The following is an 18,096-nucleotide window of genomic DNA, read 5'->3' as shown; positions in this document are numbered from 1 at the left end:
GGGAGCTGTTCAGTCCATATCTGCTGGTTAAACTGCACTGCCCTGCCTACTCCCACTTTTCAGTACTCATTGCACGGCTTGCAAGTCACGGCTCTTCAAGTCCTTGAAGCTGGTGCGAATTTCTGCCTCTACCAACCCTTTTGGGCAGTGAGTTCCAGACTCTTGCATTCTGTTGTGTTTTGTACCCTGGATTTGTGTTATATAATGGGCAGTTCCAGCGTAAACAGATGTAGTAGTGGGACCAAATTTCCTGATAACAAGAATTGTCCATATGAACAAAATGTTTAATGTGTGTGCACAGATGTTTTGCTCTGGCTTCATGACACCAGTTGGAAATGATTTCATTGCTAATGCTTTGCTACAGGATATTGGAATGAAAAACTTTATTTGCAAACTCCAAGGCAGCAACGTGCTCTGGTTCTTAATGTCCTTTAATTTTTCAATCTGACATTTATTTTTTTTAAAAGAAAACAAGCAGTGTAGCTGTTGCAAGAATAAAATGCTGCAGATGCTGGAAATCCATATTAAGAACATACTGAGAGCATTTTGATTGGGAGTATTTGCAGAGAAAGTAATTGATTCAGTTTTAGGAGATACAAAAGACTGTAGATGCTGGAATCTGGAAGTGGGGGAGGGAAAGCGAGCTTCTGGAGCAAAAGACATGCTGTTGAAGGAACTCGGTGGGTAGGGCAGCACCTGTAGAGGGAAATAGATGGTTGACGTTGGTTTTGACCTGAAACAACAATATGTTTTAACAGAAGTAGGATATGTCAGACTTTTTATAAACACATTTATAGCCTGAAAAGTGTGATACCAAAATAACAAAAGGGAAAGCTCTGGCAGGAGTGATTAAATAACAAAAGGTTGATGCTACAAAGCTCAGTTCTGTCGTAGTAAGGCACATATGGAAACGATAATGGGTCTAGAGGAGGTATAAATTGTTAAGCACAATAGCAGAGATGGATTGAAAAATCTTGCAAAACTAAGTGGAGTACTGTGATTCAAATGATGCCAGGAGTTCGGACCACAGTACTGGCCATCCACTGACACTGGATCTGCACCTGCTGCACTCCATGTAGCTCGTAGCTCTTGTACAGCTATTTGAATCACATTGCAATGGAAGGAGTGGGTCATTAAGGTTCCCTGCTCCCTTCATCCTGAAGAAACAAATACAATTGTTGTAGTAAATTGGAAATCTGGAATAAAAACAGAAAATGCTGAAAATGGTCAGCAGATCAGGCAGTCTCATGGCCTCCTGAATGTTTCCAGCATTTACTGTTTAACTTTATAAACTGCTAGGAGAAATTAAGATTTAAAACTGTAAAAGCCAAATTCAAAGGGGTCACAAATTACTTCAGATAAGAATATTTTGAAGATTTTGTCTTAAATCAGGTTTATTTTCCATTGAAGATTTAATTTGGTTACCAGCTTCTGTTTTTAAGTCTGAGTTGTCTATTTAGGCTGCCAGATGATTATGGCACTGGCTGTCTGATTTAGTAGCGCATGTCACCAGCTGTCAGAGCACGTCAAAACATTTGCTTCCTAAGTAACTTCTTGGAGCAGGCATTGCATGAAGCCCGTGCTTCCAGTGAGTGGCCTTTTTTCCTAGTACTGTACTGCAGCTCCAGGCGAGATGTATTTCTGTGATTTTTTTTTATATATATTTCTTTCACAGTGCGACTTTTATACCAAGCATTGTCTGATGAATGCTCTTTCACCGAAACGTCTACTTATTTTCCATAGATGCTGCTTGACTGGCTGATTTTCTTCCAGCATTTTTGTTTTTACTTTGGATTCCAGCATCTGCAGTTTTATTTGTCAATCCATGCTTTTGTTGGCTTTTCATATTTTTATCACCAGCTTGTCGTATCACATGTAAGTGCAAATAGTGTTAATAAGTTTGCAGTGCAATAATTTCCATGTCAATGGCACAGCCTCTTTCTTGTATGCATATATTTTAGTTTTGCCTCCTTTGCCATTTCAAACTTTTTGTCCTCCTGAGGTTCTGATTTGGAGTTAATAATTTTAACTCAGCTGGAAACCTTCTGCTAGCTCGTCTCAGTAGCTGCTTGTTTATGTGAGTCTATGTTGGCTCAGGTCCAATGGTAATAGTTTTACCTGATCCAGAAAGTTAAGACTTCAACTTCAAATCCAACACTTAACTTGATCCTGGCTGACATTTCATTTTGGGCCTGAAAAAGTCAGAGGTACTCTTATTTTTGTATGAAATGCTAAAGTCCTGCTAGCTGTTCCTTGGGTGGAAATAAACTTTTCCATCACGGAGCCTAGAATAAAAAGAAAGAACCTTTTTAAAGTTTGAGGGAGATGCTTTGGGAGCGATGCTTATCAGCATTTCAGCACAAAGTGCACTGAAATCTGAAACTTGTTCCTTCCAAAAACTGAGACTAGATCAACTGAATTTATAGGCATTGAGGTTAATAATCATTGGACAAAAATATTAAATATTATAAAACCAAAGTTAGTAAATGATATTAAGACATAAATTTCCTATGATCTAATTGAACAGCAGAACTTGTGTAAGAGGACTTTTACTATTTCCATATTTCCCTCTGCCATGGGAGGCAAGTTGGCAAATTGGCTTGGTAATAGGAGGCAGAGAGAGATGGTAAAAGTTTTGAAACTTATGACCAGTGGTGGTACACTGAGATCAGTGCTGGGACCCCCTGCTGTTTGCATATACCCAAGTGGTCAGAATATGATTAGTAAGTTTCCAGATGACACACTAATTGATGATGTTGTTGAAAGTGACTATTATAGTCCTAGGCTACAGGGTGATGTTGATCATTTGCTGAGATGGATTGATGGAATTTAATCCTGATCCATGTAAGGTGATGTACTTTGGGAAGACAAATAAGAGTAGGAAATGCACAATGAATGATGGGGCCCTAAGTAGTATTGAGAAACAGAGGGACCTTGGTGTACAAGTCAAAAGATCCCTGAAAGTGGTAGCAGAAATGGACAAGATGGTGAAGGATGCATATGGGATACTTCATTAGCCAGAGCACAGACTATAAGAGTGAAGATATTATTGTACAAATGTATTAGTGAGGTCACAATTAGAATACTGTGTCCACTCTGATCACCACACTGTAGGAAGGACTAAATTGGACTGGATAGGGTGCAGAGGAGATTTTAAATGTTGCTAATGTGCCACCTCTACCACTATTTCTGACAGCTCATTCCAAATACGCACCTGCCTTTGCGTGAAGAATCTGCTTCTGATGTCCTTTTTAAATATCTGATCTTAAACCTATACCCTCTTGTTTTTAGCACCTCCTTCCTGGGAAAAAGACTGTGTACCTCAAGATCTTGTATATCTCTATCAGGTCACCCCTCAATCTTCTGCATTCCAAGGAATAAGGTCCTAGTCTATGCAACCTCTCCCTGTAACTCATGCCCCCAAGTCTGGGCAACATCCTAGTAAATCTTTTCTGTACTCTTTTTCTAGTTTAATAATTTGTCCTATAACAGGGTGACCAAAACTGTACACAATGTTCCAAGTGCGCCCTCACCAATGTCTTGTATAACTGCAACATAACTTCCCGACTCCCATACTCAGTGCCCTGATTGATGAAGGCCAGCATGCCAAACACTTTCTTCACCACCCTAACCACCTGTGAAGCTGCTTTAGTGAACTATGCACCTGTACTCCCAAGATCCCTACCATTCACTGTATAAGTCCTACCCTGGTTTGATCTCTCAATGCAATACCTCACATTTATCTGAATTGAAACCCATTTGTCAATCCTCAGTCCACATACCTAACTGATCAAGATCCCTCTAATTTTTCATAACCTTCTACACTATCTATAACACCACCTATTTTAGTATCATCTGCAAACTTACTAACCACACCTTGTACACACTTATCCAAATTGTTTATAAATTACAAACAACAAAGGTCCCAGCACTGACCCCTGTGGCAGCCCACTAGATGCAGGCCTCCAGTCTGAGAAACAACCCTCAACCATCACCCTCTGCTTCCTACCACTGAGCCAATTATGAATCCAATCTGCTATCTTGCCCCTGGATTCCATGCAATCTAACCTCCAGACTAGTCTGCCATGAGGAACCTTGTCAAAGGCTTTGCTAAAGTCCATAAAGACAGCAGCCACTGCCCTACCTTCATCTATACTCTTGGTTACCTCCTGGAAGAACTCCAAGAGGTTTGTCAGACACGACTTCTCCTGCACAAAGCCATGCTGACTGACTGTCCCAATTCTGATTGTTTCTCCACATGTTGGTAGATCCTGTCCCTTGGAATCTCCTCCAGCAATTTACCCACCACTGATGTCAGACTCACTGACCTGTAGTTTGCTGGCTTGTTTTTGCTACCCTTTTTTTTAAAACAATGGTATCACATTAGCTACTCTCCAGAACCTCGCCTGTGGCCAGAGATGAAGCAAAAATCTCTGCAAGGGCCCCTATAATCTTGTCTAGCTTCCTACGAGGTCTGAGAATGCACCAGATCAGGGCCTGGGGATTTATCTGCCTTAATGCACTTTAAGGCCTCCAATACCTCTCCCTGCTAATTTGTGGTCCAAGACAACACCACTCAATTCCCCACTTCCTTAGCTTCCATCGTTTTCTCCACAGTAAAAACTGAAAAGAAATATTCATTAAAAAATCTCTCCCACTTCCTTTGGTTCAACACACAGACGGCCATGCTGATCTTTAAGGGGACCTATTCTCTCCCTAGCCACTCTTTTGCTCTTAATATACCTATAAAATATCTTGGGATTTTGCCTCGGCTTGCCTGCCAGATTCTTTTCATCCTCTTTTTTTTTGTTTGCCCTCTTAACTTCTCTCTTAAGTGCACTCCTACACTTCTTGTAGTCGTCAAGAGATTCACTAGTTCCCAATTGCTTATGCACAGTGTATGCCTCCATCTTCTTCTTAACCAGAGACTCAATGTCTCTCATCAACTAGGGTTCCTGAAACCTGCCAGCCTTGCCCTAAGAGGAACATGCAGGCCCTGAACTCTTGACATTACATTTTTAAAGGCCTCCCACTTGGCAGACACTCCTTATCCTGCAAACAATCTCACCCAATAAACTACTGCAAGATCCCGCCTATGGCTCCAAAGTTTGCTCTGCCCCAGTTTAAGACCTTGACGTGCGAACCGGTCATATCCTTCTCCATAACTATTTTGAAACTAATAGAATTATGGTCACTAGACCCAAAGTGCTCGCTGACAGACACTTCTGCCACTTGCCCTACCTCATTTCCCAGGAAGAGGTCCAGTGTTGCACCCTCTAGTAGCTCACTCTATATATCAAGAAAGGAAGCTTTCTTGGACTCATTTCACAAATTCCATCCAAGCCTTTTACACTATGGTTGGCCCAGTCAATATTAGGGAAGTTTAAAATCTCCCACTAATACTACCCTATTATGCTTACAACTAGCTGCAATCTCTCCTCGTATCTGCTCCTCCAATTCCTGCTATTGGGGGAACCTATAATACAATCCTATCAGAGTGATCATCTCCTCCTCGTTTAAGTTCCACCCTTATGGCCTCACTGGATGATTCCCCCAAGAATATCCTCTCTAATGACCATTGTTATGTGCTCTTTCATCAAGAAGGCAACTCCCCCTCCTCTCTTGCCTGCGCCTCTGTCACGTCTGTACATACATATACTGGAAAATTGAGCTGCCAGTCCTGCCCTTCCCTCAGCCTTGTTTCAGTTATGGCGATGATATCCCAGTTCCCAGAGCCAATCCACACCCTGAGTTCATCCATCTTACCTGTCAAGCCTCTTGCATTGAAATAAACGCAGTTTAAACCAATGGTCTTTCCTCTCCCTTTATTGTGCCTCTGCCTATCCTGATGACTAAGTTTGCTCTCATTGGCTACAGTATTATCCCCTGATTTTTCTCATCAGCCACTCTACGGCTCAGACCCCCACCCCCTGCCACTCTAGTCTAAACCCTCCCAAGTAGCACTAGCAAATCTCCCAGCCAGGATATTGGTCCCCCTCCAGTTCAGGTGCAACCTATTTCTCTTGTACAGGTCACCCCTACCCCAGAAGAGATCGCAATGATCCAAGAACTTGAATCCCTGCCTCCTGCACCAGCTCCTCAGCCACACATTCATCTGAGCTATCTTTCTACCCTCAGAGATTACTACCCTTGAGGGCCTGCCTTTTAAGTTCTCTCTTAACTTCTTATGTTCACTGAGCAGGACCTCATCCCTCTTTCTACCTATGTCATTGGTACCAATATGCACCACAACCTCTGGCTGTTCACCCTACCCCTTGAGAATGTTCCACAGCCACTCCAAGACATCCCTGACCCGGCACTCGGGAGGCAATGCACCATCCTGGCGTCTCTTTTGCAGCCACAGAATATCCTGTCTGTCCCCCTAACCATCGAGTCTCCTACCACTACCGCCCTGCCTGACTTCTCCTTTACCCACTGTCTCGCAGCTTGTCTCATTGCCACCAACCTGACGACAGCTGCTGTGCCCAGAAAGGTCATTCCCCCTCAGCAGTATTCAAAGGGGTATACTTGTTGCTGAGGGGAATGGCTACAGGGGGACCCTGCACTGTCTGTCTCCTTCCCTCTCCTGGTGGTCATCCAACCATCTGCGGTCTGCACCTTGGTTTGTGACCACCCACGTTAAAGCTCTCGACTATGATGCTCTCAGCATCCTGGACAACCCTAAGTACGTCCAACTCCAGCTCCAGCTCCAGCTCCAGCTCCAGTTCCTTCACGTAATCAGGAGCTGCAGCTGGGCGCACTTCTACAAGTGAAGTCATCAGGGACACTGGCAGTCTCACTGATCTCCCACATCCTGCAGAAGGAGCATGCCACTGCCCTAAATGCCATGCCAGCTACTCTAATAAGGAGAGAAATTCTAAGGAAAACCTTGCCTAGACTGCTCTGCCTCCTCTCACCAAAGCCTCAGCACTTGTACTCAACTGTGGCACGTACAGTTCAAACATGGGTGCTCTAGAATGCCCACTCTGCTTGAGCCTGCTTCCCTTTTATACCTGCAAAACAACTTTTTAAAAAGCTGCTGGCTCTTCCCCTCTGCTGCTCTGGCTGCTGCAACATCTAATTTAAGTCCTTACAGTTCAAGCCCTCTAGTCCCAGCAACCTCCTTTGTGAATCTTTTCTGCATCCTCATTAGCTTAATCACATCCTTCCCTATAGTATGACAACCAGAACTGCACAGTACTCCAAGTGTGGCCTCACCAGTGTCTCTTGTACTCAGTGCCCCAACTGATGAAGGCAAGTGTTATATGCCATCTTCACCATCGTGTTTACCTGTGTCACCACTTTCAGGGAGCTATGTACTTGCACCCCTAACTCTCCCTTTTCAACAACACTTCCCAGGGCCCTACCATTTACTGTGTATGTCCTGGCCTGATTTAACTTCCCAAAGTGCATTGCCTTGCACTTGTCTGATTTTTAAATTCCATCTACCATTCCTTTGCCCACTTTCCTAGTTGATCTAGATCCTTTTGTAATCTTAGACAACCTTCTTAACTATCCATTACACCACTAATTTTGGTGTCATCTGCAAACTAATCATGTCATCTACATTCTCATACAAATTTGTGTGTGTATAGCACCAATCTCTGTGGCACACCACTGGTCACAGACCTCCGACCTGGAAAAACAACCCTCCACTTACCTCCCTCTGACTCCTTCCACCAAGCCAATTTGATTCCAGTTAGCAAGCTCACCCTGGATTTCATGTGATCTAACCTTGGCGATCAGCTTTCCTTGTGGGACGCTGTCTGCATGTACTTTAGCAAGGCCTTTGACAGTGTCAACTGCTGTGCTCTTAGTCATCTCATTTTATATATATATCGCTCCCAGCCACTGTCTGTAAGGAGTTTGTATGTTCTCCGTGTCTGTGTGGGTTTCTTCCGGGTGCTCCGGTTTCCTCCCACGTTCCAAAGATGTACCGGTTAGGAAATTGTGGGCATGCTGTGTTGGCGCCGGAAGCGTGACAACACTTGTGGGCTGCCTCCAGAACACTCTACACAAAGGATGCATTTCACTGTGTGTTTTGATGTACATGTGACTAATAAAGATATCTCATCTCATCTTGTGCTGATTATCCTTAATCAGTTTTTTCAGTCCTTGCCTTTCTAAATGCAGATAGATCCTGTCTCTCAGAATCCCCTTCAGTATCTTTCCCACCACCGACATTAGGTTCACCGGCCTGTAGTTCCCTGGCTTGTCCTTGCAGCCCTTCTTGTATAATGGTGCAATGTTAGCCACCTTCCAGTCTTCAGTTACCTCACCTGTGGCTAATGAAGATACAAAAATCTTTGCCAGGGCCCCAGCAATTTCTTCCCTTGCTTCCCACAATGTCCTAGGATACACAAAGTCAGGCCCTGGGGAATTATCCTCCATTATGTACCTCAAGACTACCAACGCTTCTTTTGTAATCTCAGTATATTACAGGGCATCACTGTTCTCTTCCCTGAACTCCCTAGCTTCCATGACCACCACCTCGGTGAGTATAGATGAAAAAGTATTCATTTATGACCTCTCTCATCTCCTGTAGCTCCACACCTGTATGACCACACTGATCTTAAGATCTGTTCTTGCCCCAGTTACTCTTTTTGTTTTGCTCTTGATATGCTTAAAATCTCATGGATTTCCTTATTTGTCCCTTCTTACTGTCCTGATTTACTTGTGTACTCCTGTATCCCTGAAGGGATTCATTTGATCCCAGCTGCCTATACCTGACATGTGCGTCTTTTTTTTTCCCTGACCAGAGCCTCAATATCCCTCGTCAACCAGAGTTCCCTAATTCGCCCAGCCATGCCCTTCACTCTAACAGGAATGTGTTGGCCAGGAATTCTCCCTATCTCGCTTTTAAAAAGCCTCCCACTTGCCAGATGCCCCTTCACCTGGTAACACCTCTCCCAATTGGCCTTTGCAAGTTGATGTCTAATACCATCAAATTTAGGACTTGTGGACTAATCTTTTTCCATAACTATTTTAAAACTAATAGAATTATGGTCACTGGTCCCAAACTGCTCCCCCACTGACACTTAAGTCACTTGCCCAGCCTCATTTCCAACAGTGTTGTCCACTGTCTGGTTGGGCATCTACAAATTGTTATGAAAACTTTCCTGGACATGCTGAATAAATTCTGCCCCTTCTAATCCCTTAGCACTATGACCGTCTTAGTTCTTTGCACAGAGGGTGTTGGGAGCCTGGAATGAACCTCCGGAGGACGTGGTTAAGGCAGGTACAATTGCAACATTTAAGAGGCATTTGGATAGGTACACAGAGGGGAGGGGCTTGGAGGGTTATGGGCCAAACACGGGCAACTGGGCCTAGCAGGGAGGATGCTGTGGTCAGCATGGACCAGTTGGTCAAAGGACCTGTTTCCGTGCTGTATTACTCTATGACTCTTAATACTAGGAAAATTTAAAAGCATTTACAATTACAACCCTATTTTCTATACTTATCTGCAATCTCTCTACATATTTGGTCTTTCAATTCATGATGGCTATTGGGGTGCCTATACTACAATCCTGTCAAAGTGATTACCTCCTTTTTTTTCTACATTCTGTCAATGCAGCCTCACTGGATGTTCACAGAAGAGTACTGCCATAATATTCTCCTTAATCAAAATTCCCCCTCCTCTCTTCTCCCTGTAGCATCTGTACCCTTGAACATTGAGCTGCTGGTCCTGCTAATCTGTCAACTATTTTTATGTAATAGCTATAATATTACAATCCCATGTGCCTATCTGTGTACTGTATTGTTAATGTACTCCAGAGAGTTATTTACTCTGCAGATTGCAAAATATTCAGAACACTTTTTTAAATTATAAACTAGCTGGGAAGAGTCTGTCTGGAAGACAATCAATTGGCACTCTAATTCAAGAGCATTTCCAAAGTAGTCTTTCTTTTTCTAGGTGCATATTTTGGGATTGTGACCTAAAAGCAGTGTGCTGTAGACTCTCATTCCCAGTAATGTGTCCTAAAACATTTGATGTAGATATTAAGATTTTGAAAACAAATACTTTTTCAAAACAAAATTCTCTTCCAGAATATAAAGGTGACTAGAAAAACTTAAGCAAGTATACGGTTGGCTTGGTCGTGAAGTTGGTGCAAGTAATGAACCCTTTCTGGATCATGTCTACAAGTTCTGCTCGTAAGGTAATGGAAAATTGTTTATCACGGCCAATTATTTAGTTTAAGACCTACATTCTCTTTGAAAGCAATCAAGGAAAATACACAATTGGACCATGTTTAAAAATACAAACATATTTTTGATAAATTATTATACCTAGATTTTAAATGAATAGGATTTTTCTACTTTAAAATCTTACATGTGAAAATAGTTTTGATATTTTTCCAGATTGCTAACAGTAAACAATTTGAAGTTTTGGAACAGTAGTGATAACTTGATTACACTATAGCACAAGTAGGCTGTTCAGTTGCAAGCAGTCACCTAGTCTGATTCCATCTTCTAGCATCTCATCTGTGGCCCTGCTAGTCACTGCTCTTCAAGTGCATGTCCAGGTGCCTTTTTAAATATGATGAAGATGGCTGCTACCACCTTTTTTTTTTAACCTATAAGTTTCATCTGTGTGAAAATATTTATTTTCTTCCTCCTCTATCCTTGCACAAATGACTTAAACTATGTCTCCTATATTTGACGGTATTTGATTTTTTTTCTCACCCTTTCTTCCCCCTCCCCCCCCCTCCACCCCATGCACTCAGTCCACTGCTAACACATCTTTCCTGTAATGTGATAACCCAGAATTGCACATGATATCTGAGCTATGGCCTAGAGAGCATTGTATACAGTTCTAGCATTTCCTCCTTTTATTAATGAAAATAAAAATATAAAGGTAAGCATCCTGCTGGCCTCTTTAACCACCTTATCTATCTGTCCAGATACCTTTTTTATAAGGTCTGTGTACATAACTTCAAGCTTCTCTGTTCTTGTGCACTTCATTATCCTCCCATTTATTGTATATTTCCTTGCTGTTGCACCTCCATCTCCTCATTTCTCTGGATTAAATTTCATTTTCCACTATCTATATAATTTTCCTCTTCACTGTCAAGCTTTTGTGGCATTAGAAAACCTTCTCATGCCTCCCACGTTTAAGTCTAAATCATTAACAAGAAAGAGCAAGGGCTGGGTACTGAGCTCTGTATAACCCCAGCAGTAACTACCTTGCAGTCACAAAAATGCCCATCAACAATTACCCCTTTGCTACTTGTCACCTAACCAATTTTAGGTTCAATTTGCCACTCAACTTTGCATCTTGTAAACCTTTACCCTTTTGACTTGCCTGGTGTATGGGACATTGTCAAGAAAAACCCTCTGAAATCCACATTATTTTAAACAGTTGACAATATTGTAGAACATTTTGAAATTTAAAATATCTTCCGCTAATGATGACCTTGTATTGTACAGAAATCTGACAGTGAAGAAAGAAGTGTATCTGGTGAACAGAAGACGACTAGTCCTCCACGGTCTTCAGGAGCGAAGAAACAGTTGCCCTCAATACCAAAAAATGCTGTTCCTGTAACTAAACCTACTTCTCCCATCACATCTACCCAGTCAACAAATGGAACACATGCTTCATATGGTCCGTTTTACTTAGAATATTCTCTCCTTGCTGAATTGTAAGTAGTATCTTTATTTTCATTGTATTCCTAATAGTGGTGTATCACCTTTATCATTTTTAAGAATTTGTTAATCTACTGTTAATCCATGAAATTTGCAGAAATAAATGAAGTACTAAAATACGGCTAAGGATTGTTTATTGAATTTTGTGTTAGTGGCAACATTCTCAGTATGGTTCTTAACTACATCTTCACAGAATTCATAATGCTTTCCCCTTTGAAAGGGAAATCTCAGCATGGATTGGAAAAGGGCAGATCTAGTATATATACCAGAGCTGCAAGTTTTTTTAAGAAACCCTTGGTTCATTTGGATGGTCACTTGATCTTGTTGATCTGATGAAATTTGTACTTGACAATTCTGATATTCATGTTATTTTACAGTACCTTAGTTGTAAAGCAAAAGCTGCCTGGTGTCTACATACAACCTTCATATGGATCTGCATTAAGTAAGTATTGTCATTAAAAGGTAAAACTAGTTTTAGATAAACTATTTCTAATTTCCACCCCCCCCCCCCCCCAACACTTATTTAAACTAAAAATGTTGTCTTTTTTTTCTCTCCCAGTGTGGTTTGGAGTAATTTTCATTAGACATGGGTTGTACCAGGATGGTGTGTTTAAATTTACTATTTACATCCCTGACAACTATCCAGATGGAGAGTGTCCTGTAAGTGATGTTCAAACTTAATTCCTTTACATTGTGTATAATTTACACTCTCAAGTTGTACTGCGCTGATATCTGTTTACTGCACATTTTTTTTTAAAAGGTAAAACCAGTTTTGATTTGAATAGGGTAAAGTAATACTTTACATCACCATCTATGTCTCTGCTGTTAGTCTGCCAAATTGAGGAATGAATTAACAAATTATCTGAGTGCAATGTGCCATTCTTCCAAACAAAAACTGCAGCTGAACAGGGTCAAAAATACTTCCTCACTCTCTTCCTTTTCTTTTGTGTTGGACTGGGTGAGGTCTTTTGTGACACTTTTAGTGGCAGATCTGAGAAATGTCAGATTATTCCAGATAATCTCACAATGTTACTCTTGGAATGTTAAGCATCCTAAAGCTTGTAAATCTGCCGTTGGCTCTATTTACGGCCAGTATTCTAAATGACTTGAGGTTCCAGGAATCAAAGCAAAGTTGGACATGGGAGACTTTCAAATTATTTTGGGAAAAATTGATTAAAGTAGGGCCCAGATGCTGCATGAACTGCTAAGAATCTCCAGCAGTTTGTTTTTATAACCTATTTCATTACGTATTTCAATGCTAACCTTGCATTTTGGTTTAAGAATGCAGCTCTCAAAGTGCAAGCATTGGTCAGCAGTCAGCAGACAATCACGTTTATTTGTGAACATGTGTTAGAATATGTCAGTGCTAATGTGACTGGTAACCTGGGGTGGGGGAGATCACTGAGGCAGTAGACAACTGAATGTTCAGGTGGTATTATTGTCATCAGCAATCTTGTTGTAATGTAATATAGAAACTCAAAGTTGATGCATTTGGCTTTTTTTAAAATGATTTTTTTAAAAAATGCCCTTTTTGCCAACAGTAGCAATAACAAGGGAGAAGAAACATCCTGAACTGAAACAAAATTCAAGCCCCAGTTATATTTTAGAAGTTTTGTCTGTGCTGTGCTAGCAATGAAACCAACTGCTTTCAACTCTTGAATATCTTCCAAAGAATGTATTTAGATCTTTCATCTTTTTGCATTCTGCACCATTTTAGCGTTTGATGTTTGATATACCAGTCTTCCACCCACTAGTGGATCCAATGACAGGAGAATTGGATGTAAAAAGAGCATTCACAAAATGGAGGTTAGTACACTTTTAACTTTCCTCCACATTAATCAGTATCCGACCTATTTTAGTCTCTTGCACTAATGGATGAGTGGGTTGCTGCTTCTGTGGCAACAAATAGGGTCTGTGTGTGGTATAGATTTTATAAATGTGTTGGATCAAGCAAGCAGACAAGTCAACCAGACTGAGACATTATAAAATGGCAAACCAGGAAATAAAAGGACTGATTTTTAATTTTACAGGCATTTATTTTACCATTAATTCTACATTGTAATCTATTTTTTTAAAAGAACTGTCGCACCTCATTTCAACAAAACGTTTCACTGAGAATGCAATGAGATCAGTGTGCAAAAAGTTGGAATTGGTATCAAGTGACTATTTCTGTTTCAATTGCATCTGCAAAGAATGTGACAACCTGTGGTGGAGCACTGACAGCAACTTGGAGATTCTCCTATTTAAACTATGCCGGTGCCGGAAGTTGCCCTTGAAATTGTAGTCACAGCCTCAATTGATACTTTTTAAACAATCCTGGTCCCTCGTCCTCCTATGTTCCTCACCCCCTCAATTAGTGCAAACTAAGATGCACAATTTCCACACATTCTAAGATATCTTTATTGGTCACATGTACATCAAAACACACAGTGAAATGCATCTTTTGCGTAGAGTGTTCTGGGGGCAGCCCGCAAGTGTCGCCATGCTTCCGGCGCCAACATAGCATGCCTACAACTTCCTAACCCGTATGTCTTTGGAATGTGGGAGGAAACCGGAGCACCCCGAGGAAACACACGCAGACACGGGGAGAACCAAGCGTGAAGATATCTTAAGAGAACTTGGGTGAAGAAATCTGCCTATTACTCATTTATTTCCTGAAGATTAAGGGAAAAGTAGCAAATGTAAATGACACAATATATTTTGTGATCTTTCCTCATGCTTTTCTGTATACTTCCTACAGGCGAAATCATAATCACATCTGGCAGGTGTTAACGTATGCTCGTCGAGTGTTCTACAAGATTGATACAGTTATGCCATTGAATCCTGAAGCTGCAGTACTGTAAGCTTTGAAAATTTGTGGCCTATCTAAATGCAAGTTGTTCTAAGGCCTCAACTCTAAAATAGTAATTTGTACCTGACTTGTGGACAGAATTATAGACCGGTCTGAGTTTTTGTTTTAAAGAACAGGTTAACAATCTCTATTTTGGAATCAGCCACAAAGTGGTGGCATTCTCTGCTGACCCTGCAGCTGTCCACAAAGATCTAGTTATTGCTGGCATACATTTCTCCCTCCTAACAATGTCCCCTCCTAACACTTGGGTATCTACCAATAATCATCAGGTAGGCTGAGCAGCCAATCACAATGAAGAATCCTTGGTCATCAAACCAAGTAAAAACACAATTTGTTGCTAAAATTTTGAAAATGTAAATTGTAATATTTATGAATGATGAAATATCACTAAAATACTATTTTAAAATCCATTTTTTGAAACATTTGACCATCTTGTAGAAATTGTTTCTGTAAGGCTAGAGAAATTGTTAAGCAAGAAGTGGGGTTATTTTGCCATTTTAAAAACCTGCTTTGTTGCATGGAGTGTGAGCATTACATTTTCAGAGTATACTTTACCTGTACAGAGAGGATGGGTTACACCCAAATCCGAGGGGGGGGGCCAATATCCTTGCAGCCAGGTTTGCTAGGGTGGTCTGGGAGGGTTTAAACTAGTTTGCGAGGGGGATGGGAACCAGAGGGGTAGGTCAGAGGAAGAAGGGGATGGGGGAAAAGTCAGATCTAACAGGTAGAGAGGCTTTGAGGAAGGAGAAGCAGAGTACAGGCTATAAAAGTAGAAAGGTGGATGGGCTAAAGTGTATTTACTTAAATGCAAGAAGCATCAGGAATAAGGGTGAGCTGAGAGCTTGGATAAGTACATGGGACTACGATATTGTGGCTATTACAGAGACATGGCTGACACCAGGGCAGGAATGGATATTGAATATTCCTGGTTTTCAGTGTTTTAAAAGGGATAGGGAGGGGGGGAGAAGAGGAGGAGGGGTGGCGATACTGGTCAGGGACAATATTACAGCTGCAGAAAGGGTGGATAATGTATAACCCACATAAGGTGGGTTAGCAAGTTTGCAGATGACACAAAGATCGATGGTGTTGTGGATAGTGTGGAGGGCTGTCGAAGCTTACAGAAGGATATTGATAGGATGCAGAGCTGGGCTGAGAAGTGGCAGATGGAGTTCAGTCAGGAGAAGTGTGAGGTGGTACACTTTGGAAGGACAAACTCCAAGGCGGAGTACAAGGCTAATGGCAGGATTCTGGAGGAGCAGAGGGATCTGGGGGTTCATATCCACAGATCACTGAAAGTTGCCTCACAGTCTCATAGGGTAGTTAAGAAAGCTTATAGGATGTTAGCTTTCATAAGTCGTGGGATCGAGTTTAGGAGCCGCGAAGTAAAGTTGCAGCTTTACAAAACTCTGGTTAGACCACACTTAGAGCACTGTGTCCACTTCTGGCCACCTCATTATAGGAAGGATGTGGAGGTGTTGGAAAGGGTGCAGAGGAGATTTACCAGGATGCTGCTTGGATTGGAGAGTATGGATTATGAGGAGAGACTAAAGGAGCTAGGGCTTTACTCATTGGAGAGAAGGAGGATGAGGGGAGACATGATGGAGGTATACAAAATATTAAGAGGAATAGATAGAGCAGACAGCCAACGCCTCTTTCCCAGGGCACCAATGCTCAATACAAGAGGGCATGGCTTTAAAGTAATGGGTGGAAAGTTCAAGGGACATGTCAGAGGGAGGTTTTTCACCCAGAGAGTGGTTGGTGCATGGAATGTGCTGCCTGGGGTGGTGGTGGAGGCTGATATGCTGGTCAACTTCAAGAGGTTGTTGGATAGGCATATGGAGGAATTTAAAATAGAGGGATATGTGGGAGAAAGGGGGTAGATAGTCTTAGGTGTGGTTTGAAGGTCGGCACAACATGGTGGGCCAAAGGGCCTGTATTGTGTTGTATTGTTCTATGGTTTAGTGTCTAAGTTTAATTATTGAATGTTAAGCTGGAGAAGATCAGAAAACAATGGTTACTAACGAAGAGCAGGGAATCGCTGGCAGCAGCTTTTCTATTATCATGCTTAACTGTGCATGTGTGTATTGGGAAGTTGTTGCCAGTTTCGTGGAGTTGTAATAGTCATCATTACATTTGCAAAATCTAAGCCGTTTATTGTGGTGTTGATAAATGTTTGTGTTTTCAGTGACCTTTCAAAAATACTGCTAGTTATGAACTGAATATTTGAAACTTCAGGAGGTAAATGTTGGGGGGAAATGAGTAAGCTTGTCTTGCAGTTTTTTAATGGAAAATATGATTTGAACAGTGCTTGGGATATTGATGCACCTTCCATCCCTTTAAGTTGCCTTAAAACGTCATGGGAATTTTCTGGTCCAATGCCTATTAGCTGCGTTGCTAAAATGCCACTGTGTGTAAACGGGCTTGCACTGTTGCTTGGCACTACAGAGCAGTTGTGTCTGTGTGCACGTCTTGTGATTTGTGAGGTTATTACTTGGATAAAAATCTTTTTCTTTTAATTAACTTTAATCATCCTCCATATTCTATAATGATTTTAGAGGATATGAATTAAAGATTAAAAGCAAGCACAATAGTTTAAAGCACTGTCTATTTACGTCTACATCTTTCAATTGTTCTCAAACATGTTTAATTAGAAACCATTGCACTACTCAATCTGAAATTGTATTTTCTTTTTCAGATATGAAAAAGACATTCATTTATTCAAAAGTAAAGTAATTGATAGTGTGAAACTATGCAACAGTCATCTCTTTGATCAACCCAAAATGGATGACCCTTATGCAATTAGGTGAGTTTTCATAAATTTTAGTTTTGAGACTAATTCTGATACCTGCCCATCAAACTAAAATTTGTTTGTATCCAACCTGCTTTCGAAGTGTGTGTATATAGTAGTATATGACTGCTGTCTTGTTCTTGTCATGTGGAAAAGATCATTTGATTTTTATCTACAAATGGCAATTTTACATTTGATTGCCTTTTTCAAAAAATATATAACCAGGTTTGTTGGAATTTTCCCAGCTTGAACAATAAGCTGTGACTAAAATGAAGTCTCATGTACTCTTAACCTGTCCTTTGTGTGAATAAGTTTATTGAAAAGGTGTCCTTAAAGATTTTAGGGCACATAATTTCTTTCAGCCAAGTGCCAGAGAAATCAAAATTTTAATATGGCCTTTTTAAATAATGCCATTTATTGGAGCCCCTTGTTTTTTTTTGATGTTGCTGTACTGCTTAAATAATAACTAAGTTTGTACTGACAATATTTGTGAAACTGGCATCTTGCAGAAGTGGTTTTGAGAGTATCTAGCTGCCTACCTGATGAACTAACATTGGCCAGTACACCTGGCCTATTATTCCAGACACTTAAGTAAGATTTTTGACATTCCCTTCTGCCTGAGGCAATCAAAATATATGTTTTGGAGATTCTTCATGGCACAAGTTATTGCAATCTACTTTTACATTATATCAAATTTAAATTTTCAGTAATTTGAATTAAGTTAATAAATTACTTTAAGCATTCTTTAAGTTTTCTTGATAGGATTTATCTTATTATATGTAATACAAGATGTTTTTGGGATCAGCTTTCCTCT

At 40.9% G+C, this 18,096-nt stretch overlaps 1 protein-coding gene across 2 annotated transcripts in view; it reads left to right on the top strand.

The window, feature by feature from the left end:
* aktip (akt interacting protein) overlaps positions 1-18,096 on the top strand; it is a 40,787-nt gene that overhangs the window by 20,173 nt on the left and 2,518 nt on the right. The window contains exons 1-8 of one of the 2 annotated variants that reach the window (XM_052028386.1): positions 9,191-9,234; positions 10,048-10,157; positions 11,428-11,639; positions 12,021-12,085; positions 12,203-12,303; positions 13,361-13,449; positions 14,384-14,482; positions 17,190-17,297. In XM_052028386.1, coding sequence (XP_051884346.1) covers positions 10,116-10,157; positions 11,428-11,639; positions 12,021-12,085; positions 12,203-12,303; positions 13,361-13,449; positions 14,384-14,482; positions 17,190-17,297 — 716 coding nt within the window. In that variant the 5' untranslated portion in view covers positions 9,191-9,234; positions 10,048-10,115. Of the gene's footprint in view, positions 1-9,190; positions 9,235-10,047; positions 10,158-11,427; positions 11,640-12,020; positions 12,086-12,202; positions 12,304-13,360; positions 13,450-14,383; positions 14,483-17,189; positions 17,298-18,096 lie in introns of those variants that run through there. The other variant, XM_052028387.1, reaches the window with a different exon arrangement.

The sequence above is a fragment of the Pristis pectinata genome, chromosome 13 (assembly GCF_009764475.1).
Source record: "Pristis pectinata isolate sPriPec2 chromosome 13, sPriPec2.1.pri, whole genome shotgun sequence".
Taxonomy (NCBI): Eukaryota; Metazoa; Chordata; class Chondrichthyes; order Rhinopristiformes; family Pristidae; genus Pristis; species Pristis pectinata.
This window is presented reverse-complemented; position numbering and strand designations above follow the sequence as displayed.